General features: G+C 40.9%; 2 protein-coding genes across 2 annotated transcripts in view; one reads left to right on the forward strand and one right to left on the reverse strand.

Annotated features, from left to right (window-relative positions):
* The window catches only part of bicc2 (bicaudal C homolog 2), an 11,734-nt gene extending 10,547 nt beyond the window's left edge, over window positions 1-1,187 (forward strand). Inside the window, exons 17-19 of the mRNA XM_020624427.1 lie at window positions 71-250; window positions 507-606; window positions 714-1,187. Coding sequence (XP_020480083.1) covers window positions 71-250; window positions 507-606; window positions 714-844 — 411 coding nt within the window. The 3' untranslated portion in view covers window positions 845-1,187. The remainder of the gene's footprint in view (window positions 1-70; window positions 251-506; window positions 607-713) is intronic.
* Window positions 1,188-6,269: 5,082 nt separating this feature from the next.
* Window positions 6,270-11,589, reverse strand: part of spock1 (SPARC (osteonectin), cwcv and kazal like domains proteoglycan 1) — an 89,841-nt gene continuing 84,521 nt past the window's right edge. The window contains exons 10-12 of the mRNA XM_020624454.1: window positions 9,716-9,780; window positions 9,140-9,277; window positions 6,270-6,931 (exon numbers count right to left, since the gene is read on the reverse strand). Coding sequence (XP_020480110.1) covers window positions 6,735-6,931; window positions 9,140-9,277; window positions 9,716-9,780 — 400 coding nt within the window. The 3' untranslated portion in view covers window positions 6,270-6,734. The remainder of the gene's footprint in view (window positions 6,932-9,139; window positions 9,278-9,715; window positions 9,781-11,589) is intronic.

The following is an 11,589-nucleotide window of genomic DNA, read 5'->3' on the forward strand; positions in this document are numbered from 1 at the left end:
TGTAAGTTCTTTACACACCTGTTTTGGGTTGTCACTTTCCCGGGTCCAATTTGACTTTCTCTTCTGAACCTTGACCTTTCTAGTGGAGATTTTCCAGAACAGCAGCAGCTACTTTGAAGGTGTGTGTTCGTTGAGGAGGGCATCGACCAGCAGTCAGAGGAGCCCATCCCCCCAAATGACAGATGAGCTCCCGGAGCTGCTCAGCCAACTTGGCCTAATCAAATATATTGATGTGTTTGAACAACAGGAGGTAAACACATGGAGAGAGTTGTGAGATATCACTTTCTGAGGCAGATCAGTTGTCAGAATATAAAAATGCATTTTTATCATCACTTACACATGCAACACACTGGTTTCAAGCTGGGATAGTTGGTACAGAAGGACATATTACAGAGGTTTAAACACACAGATACACACAAACAAACACACACACTTATCCCTCAGCCACAAGTGTTGGTGCATTATAAATGACCACCGTGCTGCAACTGTTATCTGTACTCACCCAGATTGACTACCAGACATTCCTTACTTTGTCTGATGAAGATCTGAAGGAAGTGGGTATCTCTACATTTGGAGCCAGACGCAAGATGTTGTTGGCAATCTCAGGTGAGAATCCACACTTGGAGTCAGATCAGCTTCTCCATCTGTTAAGGTGGTAGGCCGCACATGTATCCTCTCATGAAAATGATGGATTTGTTTATCCTTCAATTCAGAGCTAAACAAGAGCAAGAGGAGGCTCTCGGATACACCCACTGTGAAGCCTGGCTACCTGGAGGGCGGCGCTAGTGGTCGACTCCCAAGAATCATGGATTTAGAAGCTGCTGCTCAGAGTAACCACTGGTGAGACGATATGCCTCTACCTCTAACTCTGGGCTTCATCTGACCAACATGGAGTAATTTAATGTCTAAATGTATACAATGCTGCTGTTGCTGTTGTCTTTTCTGCTTATTATTTACTATAAACATAAACATGAGATTGCCCTGGAGTGGAGCAAACATTTAAATCCATTGCCTTCCCAAAGCTTTTTATACAAAATCAAGACAAGGAGGTCTTCTCTTCAAAACCTTTGTTAAACAACTGAGCATGAGGACATGCTGGTTATAGTTTTCATTTACAGCATGTATGATTGTCATAAAGTGCCTTTGTTATGCAAACCTGTTCTGTGCTTTGACTGTTAACCACTTCATTTATGCAACTGTAAATAGATATTTACAAAATAAAATGATATTGTAATATGATAGTAATGATAAATAAAATGTTGCTTTTCAGGTTCATTCATCAATACCCATATGTAACCAGCTGTAGTTTGAGCTTGCCACCAACTCAAGGCTGGGATTAGACCACCAGAGGGCACTGCTGTCACACACTGAGTTTATGAGTTTAAGTCACATTTGTTTTGCATAAAAAATAATGGATTTCTTTCAGAAGGAAACGCAGTGACAAAAGTATTAGAGCTCCTGGTGAGCCAGGTAGAATTGGCTTTGAAATATACAATAGTAACAATCAGTTCTGCAAAAAGGCTTAGAAAACCAAAATAAGTAATTACATTTATAGGTCTGAGTGTAATGTGACACTCCTTTTAATGTGGTTTGGTCTCACCTGACTGCTCAACTGAAAGTACCAATTTGATTTATCACTGCTGCCAGGAATGAATCCAATGGAACCATTCATGACTTGCTTCCTGTTTCATTTATTTAGCAAAGGGCTACACCCAGCAGTGTAGTACTATCAGAGGGACCGCAGGGTGCTTACAAGAACACTGTGATTTCTCTCTAAATTTGCACATTTGGGATAGTGTTGTTGGCTAACACGTCAAACTGACTGATCCAAGAAAACCTCCACCACAGGGTCACGAGGGGCTCTCATGTGCTCAGATGCTCCACAAGCTGGCCGGAGCAGCACCAGCCAAGCATGAAAGAGAGTGTGAGTGGAAGTGGTGGGCTGTGACAGATTAGTGAGAGATGATCCCTACTTATTACTATGTCTCTGCCAATTACATAGGCAGGCTTTAGAGCAGTGATCCTCAAAGCTGGTCCTTGGGCCCTGGGGCGCTGCTGGATTTCTATTTTGTCAGGTAGTTAATTGCACTTCCCTGTGGTCACAGGTCTAAATTGGTCCTTGATCATGCAGCTACAATGAAAACTACCTGGAAGAAGCAGCAGTGCTCTGGACCCTGAGGACCCTGGAGAGCCACATAGACATTTTACCTGCTAAAGTGGCAGTCTTGGCATATGGCCCAGTTACAGCACATGGTGGGTGTGCAAAATGAAGCTATGAGCAGGTTTTATGTGCAGCCTTTACTTTTGATTAAGTGGTCTAAACTTTTCAATATTAAGAGCATGTAGTTAATGCTTTATATTACAGCATATGAATGGCTTTTCTGTAGTATTCAGTCACAGTCCGTCACAGTCCATCAGTCAGCCATGGGACTTAAAAATCATGACAAACACTAGGAAAACAAAGCAACCTTACCAGTAGATTTTTAGAGCAGATTTTGCAAAACACAAGATGTTCTGCAGGGTGGCATGGTGACACAGTGGCTAGTACTGTTGCCTCACAGTAAGAAGGTTCTGGATTTGAGCCCGGTGCCTTTCTCTGCCGAGCTTGCATGTTCTCCCTGTGCCTGCATGGGTTCTCTCCGGGTTCTCCAGCTTCCTCCCACAGTCCAAAGACATGCAGCTTAGGTTGTCTGGTGGCTCTAAATTGAGTGTGGTTGTCTGTCTCTAGTATGTGTCAGCCCTGTGATAGACTGGCGATCTGTCCAGGGTGTACCCTGCCTCTTGCCCAGTGTCGGCTAGGATTCGCTCCAGACCCCTTGCAACCCTATTCAGGAATAAGCAGTATAGATAATTGATGGATGGAAGAAACAGCAACAATTTGTACCTCTAGTTTAATCCACACCAAAACTAAAGTGTGAAAACAACACAAAGCAAGTAGTAAATAGCCTGGCACTTAAACCCCTGTAAATCTGCAAATTATTTATTGTTTTAACAAAAGAAAACAAGATAGCGAGAGCAAATAGCAAATATGACTACTGTACATAATCTGAAAGCTCCTCTGGACATAGCAAATAAATGTGATTCTGATTCTGATATGTGAAATATTATGACAATTATAAAACACCACAAATGGACTGATGGACCCTATAAAAGGAAATCAGAAACAATCTCATTGTGAAGGCTAGAAAACAGCAACCATGTTGTGTTAGACAAGAGTTGTGTGTTGTCTTTTAGTTTTAATGGATGGCACCTCACTCTGTATGTTCGCAGAGTTATAAATATACAGTGCTTTACCAGTTATCTGAATTAAAGGTATAGCACTATGTCCAAACATCAATATTTCATATCAACCACATTAAACCATTTCATTTTGTCACAAAAAAAGCCACTAGTTATTCAAAGTACCCTGCTTAGTGCCAGTCACCAGTCTGCCTGGGCCCCAGACCTACAGGAACGAAGCCATCTGTGGATAATAAAGAAGCAGCCAATAGATAAATGAAACAGAAGAATGGAGTGCCCTGAGGATGAAACACAACCACACATCTTTCTTTCTGAGATGAAGATGGAAGTTACTCCAGGACATTAAGTGGGAAATAGAAACAATAATCAGATTCTGTGTGTGTGTGTGTGTGTTTGGATTGAGTTCAGGTATCTTGTGGTTAGGAGGAAAAACAAACTATTGTGATCAAAAATGCAATTACTTATATCATTTGCCCCATAATGCCTTACATGACTTATGGACATAACTTTGGTTATTCCATTCAATGAACCGCTGTCTGTGCGAGACACTGTAGCAGTATGCTACAGGTGTTTACTCTTTTCTTAAAGTGGTTTTTGGGAAAATGTGGGAATACAGCCAGAACAATTGGCCTCCGAGGCAGCACTTCCAAAAAGGTTGGGCATGTTTTATCAAAGGAGATGGAACAGAACCTTATCTGTATTAAAGCAGACATAGAGCCAAGTCAGGGCCTCAGAAGGCCTTATCACCATGTCACTTAGCTAATGCTGAGCCAGCCTAGTTTGTACTGTGCTGTTATTTGAGCCCACTTCTTGTGGTCACCCTCCCATTACTCAGTAGTAGAAGGCAGTATGAACAGATTATCCATTTTAAAGAAAACAAATGACATCCTAGGAAAGTTGACTTGCTTTCCTGAAAAGCATTAGATGAATAGATTGATACTCTAAATATAAAGCCTCTGCTAGCAGTCAGCCTACTTTGCATAGTATAAAGACTTTGCAAGAGTGTGAAACAGTTAAACTGGCAATATGAAGGATGTATAATGTTTTTATTAGTTGGATTTTAGAGGTTCTAGCAGGTTGATTTTGGACAGAGCTAAACTAGCTGTTTCCCCATTTTCATCTTTGGGTAAGTTAAGCTAGCTCTGTGCTAGAAGTTATGTCATATTTAAAAAAATATTAAAAACAAAACAGAAAAGACAAGGGAAGACACCTGTAGTATGACAGAAATAACCAGAAGTGATGCACCCATAATTCACAGAAGTTATTTTATGGGACTGGGAAGAAGGTGGATACAAAGCAGGAAAAACTCTGCATATGGTGGAAGATGAACGAATGAGACCTTTTCTTTACAGCTTTTGTCATGCATCCTGAGGCCTGCAGAAGATGCTGCACAGCCAAGGTAGTTTGTGAAACACTGAATAAGCTGTTTAAGCCAGAAGATTCGGTTGGCCTTTTAGCCTCAGATTGTTGTTCCAATGAGTTTTCAAGATGCTGAGTGGGTTGTTTTAAGCCAATGGGGTCAGCTGTCGCATTAGCTAGTGATATTACAAAAACACTCATTAAGCTTTTATGTTCTATTGGGTACTGCTCACTTTGTGATTCTTCTTTCTCAAAGGCAAGTGATAAGAGGTTTTTCTTCCTGCTTCTAACAGGGTAGGCTGCTTTGTCAGGAAAAGGTCAGAACTGATGGAGGGGTTTGTTCTACTGCAGACAATTCTGTCCCACAGTCACGAGAAACCCATTAAACAGGTTTGTGGTTTCAAACTGAGGAAGCAGATGTATTTTTATTTCATCATGATTTGGTGAAATAAGATGAAATGTGTTAAGCTAGTGCTGGAAACAGTCCACCAGGAGAACAACATGGACACAGACACATAAGGTTCAAAAGACACCCAAAGTGCCACTTTACTTAAATTTTCAAAGTTACAAATAAAAGTTCACTTAGTTGACATGGTGAGGATTTCATTTTCAAATCACTGAACATATTCAATGTTGTGAGGCAGAGCAGAGCCTCTTTTCTGCTCGCCTGACTTCATATGTCCTCCCAGCTCAGGAGCAGCTTCTTCCTTTAGTGTCCATGCACATTCAAACACCCTCAGCAGCCCTACTGACCAAATAGTAAAAGAACAACTGGCTGAGACACTGCACATTTGGCCTGTAGGCCTTGCAGTTCACTTTTTTTACACTTCTATTGTTCTGCAATGCAACTTCCTACCTTCTGAGATTGGGAGAAAAACCAAAAAGACACTAGACAGCATCAACATAGCAACAAAGTATTGTAGCAGCCAAATAGGCATCATGTTCTGTTTGAGATGCATAGAGCTAGACCTGGCCAGGTGAATCTCTCTTTTACAGAAACACGATGAGAAACATGCAACAACAACGACAATACATCATTAATCTCATTGCTTCCCGGGCTTTGTGGGACATTCAAGATCAACGAATAAATAATTTACAATCCTCCATGAAATAACAAAGAGAGGGAGCATCTCAGAGCCTGGATGTGGTGGTAATTTTGGAAACAGTGAACACTGGAAGGAGCCCAACAGTGGGACATAGAACATGAGAATGAACAGCTAATGGAAGAACTTCATAGATAATCCACAATTTGATCTTCCTGGAGGGATCATACTGTATTTACATCCAATACATCAGCTTGAGCATTTGAGCTCACAAACTGACCAGAGGCTCTGACATGGACATACAGAGTTACAGACGGGTGACGAATTAAAGGAAAAACTAGCATGAATTATTTTAGTAAGAGGGTGGGCCACCATGGGCCACCAGAACAGCTTCAGTGCTCCTTGGCATTGACTCTACAAGTCTCTGAACTGTACTGTAGGGACGAACACCATTCTTCCAAAAGATATTCCCTCATTTGATGTTTTGATGATGCTGGTGGAGGCACTATCAGTCCACAATCCCAGAGGTTTTCAACTGGGTTGAGATCTGGTGACTACGAAGGCCATAGCATATGATTCACATGATTTCCATACTCGTCAAACCATTCAGTGACCCCTCGTGCCCTATGGATGGAGTCCCTGTCATCCTGGAAGAGACCACTCATTTATTTAGGTTGTTCCTTTAATTTGTCACCTGTCTGTAGGTGAGGGACAAGCAAAAGGATATAGAAAGAGTAACAGAGTGAACAGAAGTATCCATGTTAGAAGAGATTAAGGACTGCAGGTTTGGGAAGCAGAAAGCGGACAGTTTGAGCAGAATTCTAACAGGGTCTTGACAGGTGTTGCTGAAATATAATGCTCTGTTTTCTCTCTGAGGAAAAAAAGCAAAACACTTGAAAAGAAAGAGGTCAGATGAGGTTCACTGAAGAGAGGCATGTGGATAAGTGACAAGGATTACAAGAGTAAGTTCAGGAGCCAAAAGATAGACTGCTGCCAAGGTAAATGGAGGAGGAGACATTGGAATGGCTTCAGATCTGTGCTGAGTTAACGGAGTTTCCTGGTCGGCTGATAGCAGAGTAACATGGAATGCAACTACCAAACATAGCCCATCTCATCATCCTTATCATCTTCCTCGTCCTCATCATCCTCAATGGCTCCTCTGGGGTGGATCCGGCCCCGTCTCTTCTTCTGCCTGCTTCTGCCGCTCTGTGATGGCTCCTCTTCCTGGTCATCAAGGAGAATGACTGCACCGCCACTGCCAAAATCCCCTGAAGTCTCTTGGTCCTCATCTGTGGAGAGGTGCACAAAACATAGATACTTAGAAACACAGAAGGATCCCTGTGTAAGAGAGTCATTATAGTTTCTGAATTTGTAGCGTCTATATAGCGGGTAACAGAGTATATAAGCGGAGTGGAGTGGCGAGAATTACCGCTCCTCTCTCACGGAGCTGTTCGCCCGCTCCGCTCTCCCACTAAAATCCACACCAGGCCACTCTGCTCATTATCGCTGAGCGTTCAACTTATTTAAATTGCACCCACTCACTCCAAAAAGGAAAAAAAACCAGCATGTACTGTATTACACCTTCAGCTAAACCATAGCCTTACACCCCAAAGAACTAAAGAACAATGTTTACTTTTTTTCCCAAACTGAAATGATTTTATTATAAATTATAGTTAGGCCTATGTAACAACAAATCAATGGGCCTAAATAAATAAAAATATACAGTACACCTGTAGGACTTTTCAATTTCCCTGAGTCCCTAGTATTCGAGTCAAGTCCAAGTTGAGTCAGAGTCGAGTCCCAATTACCCTAGTCTGAGCCATCAAGGTCTGCATTAAACACAACTGACACAGCTCTCACCATTTTAAAAGTAGTTTACAAAACTTACTATGTGTGAGACAATGCCAAACAAGTGCACAAACACACACAACTTAAAAGTGCGCAGTGTGAATTTTTTATATTCTGAACATTGGATGTATTAACAGCGCATTGGAAATCCTTAACTTTCCATCTAGTTTTCATCTAGACAAAATCTAAAATTCTCATTGGTATGTGACCTGAAAAAAATCCCACCAGCCTCAGCTGCACTTTGTGTTTAGTAATAATTAGAAACTATTAGCATGCTAACATGCTAAACTAACATAATGCTAGGATAGCCGTAGTCTCCTATTAAAACGTGCTGAGTCAGAGTTTATCTAATATAACAGAGTCAAGCGGTTGCTTAATTAGAAAGTATCAGTGGTGAGAAAGTTACATCAAGTTACAAAAACAAACTTTTTGCTGTTTAACATATGCTTTTTAGCACTAATGTTGAATCCTGCACAGTGCAAACAGGAGTCATTATCTCAGCTGTTGCCTGAAGCGTTTTGTGAAACTGGGACCTAAAATTTCAGGTCAAAATAATCTATTCACACTTCGGTACAAGTGTAGTCTGGTTAAGCGGCATTTAGTGTTAAAGTTTGGTGTCTTGTGTTTATATGATGGAGCAGACAGCTGCTGCATTGCTACCTGTTTGTTCTATGCAAGGTCAAATGGGAGAAGTCCAGGCTGCTCCAGCCTGAGGCCTCTCAGCCAGAGTTAGATGAGCTTGTTAGACTGGAGACAAAGAACTGCTGCTGTCAGTATGTGTGTTGTGGTCGCAGAGACACCTCATCAATACTGGAAGTTTCAATTACTGGCTTTAGACTAGACTGGCATTCAAGTGAGCTGTAATCTGTGACTGTGACTTGGCCGTCTGATTGATAATCAGTATGTCTGCCTGATTTCTTTCTTGCTAATTATATTTTTCTCACAATGAAATCTCTCAGCAGCTGATTTGCAGCAAAGTACTTCTACTGGCTTTTTGATGATTCCCTTAAATTTTTTCAGGTCTGGCTTGTTAACTGTTACTCTGACACATCAAATCACTTAATTGTACTTTATATGTACATACTGTATATTCGTTGTCTTAATGCTTCATCAGCCAGCAGTTTGTGAATTCGCTCCCAAGATGTAAGTTGGACACTGCTACAAATTCATATTTATGACATACAGTATCTTTGGACACTGCTTTCTGCTGACAAGAATAACAGATTTTCCAACTTGATTTGCTGGTGTTTTATCAAAGCTACATGAGTAGAATATCAGAAGCAGATAGAGTCAGACATACGACTGATGGTAAACTAGCCTGATTTGCTCCAAAGGCATGTCTAATGTTATCTATTTCCTAAATGATCACTGATGCAAAGAAACTGCCAGAGATAAACAGAGACATGGAGCAGAAAACAGTACAAAGTTGTGGTGAGCTCTATGTTTCAGTGGTTTGTTTTAAAGAGAGGCTCTGCAGTCAGTTACAAAGGGAGAGAAAAGACAAATGTACAGCAGTCCGCCTGGATCAAAGCACCATCTCTGAAAGACAGCTCGACAAATGGGAGCCAATAAGGCTAAACACAACACAAGCAAGCCTCTTGTTTTTCTGTACTGAATTTGAAGGTGTGTGCATGTGTTGGTGTGCTTACCGCAGTTGGGGTTGCCTTGTTTTCTGGAGCCGGCAATCTCATTGCCGTATTTGTCCACACACCAACACTGGCCGGTGCTACCGTGACACTGGGTGGGTTTGAAGTAGCCCTCCTCTGTACAGCGAGGAATATACGAGCCTAGAAACAAAGAGGAGCAGGAAGAGACATAAGTGATAAAGAACATAAAAAAAGGTTAGAGACAGAAAAAAATAACTGGCAATATCAAGAGACGGAAAGCAATGAAAACGTTAAATTGGCAGAAGGGGTGGAAGCTGATCCCTGCTCAGCAGCAGTTTCATCCAACCTGTAGTTGCATATTCACAGAGGGAGATCAACCATCAGTTATTGCTGTGAAGGTTGCAGGGCAACAACATACATCCTGCTTAAGGGGAAGCAGGCACATTCAATAACACACACACACACAGACTCACCCATAAACACATTTTCTGTTACCTTCTTTCGGCCCAGTCCAAGCTCATTTTTTCAGTTGAAAAGAGATACAATTTGTCAGGTTAGTGTGGGTTTCTGATAGCATAAAAGGATGGCAGGGCAGATCCATTACAGTTACAGACTGACCTATGATGCTCTTCCTTCGACTCTGATTCTGGGTCCTGCTCTTCTCAGTTTGGCAAGGCAGCCCTACAAGAACATACAACATAGTTTTATTAAGAAAGCTCGTTTTGTCTTGCCACCAACTTAATTCAAATGAAATCGTTCTTTCTCTGTCTTACCACTTACTACTTTATATATTTCTGTATGTATATGTACAGTGTGTGCATGCACGCTTGTTTGTACAATTTATATTGGTTTTATTTTTCATTCTATATTATTGTTGAATGCTTTATTTATATTTTTTATTTTGTCTTATTCTTATTCAGTGTCAATACCTACTTTCACTCTGTCCTTACTGCTTGGCACAACAGGGAAGCTGCTGTAAAACAGTTCTGGAACTGAGACAGGCCCACAGCTGGTAGTGTTTTCATTGCAATGCTGTTTGTCCTGCTAAAATAAATGAACTAAACTGAAATGAAATTAAGTGAAAATGAAATAGCTATTCCAACTTCCTTAATGTAATGTATTTATCTCTTATACTGATCACTCCCTTGCATTTACATTTTGTCTAGGCATCCTCCTAATTGGGCTCTGTCCTTGCATCTACTAAAGATTTTCAGTGTTTACTTGAATCTGTTCTTTACCCTCCTAAATTCATTGTCCTCTTAAATCACCAGTCTTGATTTCGCTCGCTTAAACCCAATTAATTACAACTTGTGACAACAACTTCCAAAATAATACTGTGACCTTTAAAGAACCGTTTGACTGTTTTACAACCTGGACCTTTTTCTTTCTAGCAGTCAATTTATTGTCAATAACAATTTGATGATTACAGTAAGTGATTGATGAGATATGCAGAGTGCTGTACCAGAGCTCAGCAGGACGAGGAACATTGACAGACAGTCAAAGAGGCTGTTTAACATATTATGTATACCATTTATTTAGTACAGAATTGGAAAATGAGCTCAACAAAAAATAACTGTAATAATCCCTGACTGCTTAGGGAAAACTGAGTGTGGTAGTTACAGTACATCAGCATTAAACCTGTCATTTCTCTAGTTTTTTTTCTTCCAAATAAGCATAGTGATATTGGTGTTTTGTTTAAAACCTGTCTGGTCTTTTAACTGCCTGGCACTGTGCTCCTGTCATGCTGTGCTGCAGAGGATGCCACTGCATCCCCAGATACCAGCAGTTAAAGGTGGATAAAACTAAGATTTTACACATTGCCTGATAAAGGTTAAAATGGGTCAGGATGTGGCCCCTCTCTCCTGTTCTACCTCCCTCCATGTCATTATGGTGCCTGCAATGCTTCTGTCTTTTTCCAGCTTGTCTACCTTCTGTCTTCAGGAATCGGCCTATGACGCAGTAGTCATTTCAAACAGCCAGCCATGGATGACCTCTCATCAGCTAATTGTCTGAAACAGTGGCTGACAAACAGAAGAGGTTGCGTTTATTTTTACTTTTAATTTTTTTTTGCACAGAGAGAGTGGGACAAAGAAAGAGCAAAAACCAATTTGTACAGTTTGTTGCAACCAGGCATCCATAGTTAATGCTGTTGTTAGGAAATGACGGTGACTGGAAGGGCAGAGAACAATTCGGAGTGGTTTATGGTGTCAGTCTGTTGTCAGTCTCACTAGACACTCTAGCAGCAGAAAGGAAATTAAAGCACCTTTAAGTAGTAAAACTATGAGAATAAAACCAAATGTTATAGGAAAATGTCTCCTTAAAGGCAATTTTTCCTCTTTCTGGCCTCAACTTGCTTCCAGTCACTTCACCAGTGACTGAAGCACTGAGTAAACAATTTGTTGCCTTTTTTGAGTGAGAATTAACTGATCTGAGACCAGTACAGTTAAGCAACTTAAGGACCTTCCCTCCTACTATTTTCAACAAGCTGTTTT

This window comes from Monopterus albus, unplaced genomic scaffold (genome assembly GCF_001952655.1).
Source record: "Monopterus albus unplaced genomic scaffold, M_albus_1.0 scaffold327.1, whole genome shotgun sequence".
NCBI classification, from domain to species: Eukaryota; Metazoa; Chordata; class Actinopteri; order Synbranchiformes; family Synbranchidae; genus Monopterus; species Monopterus albus.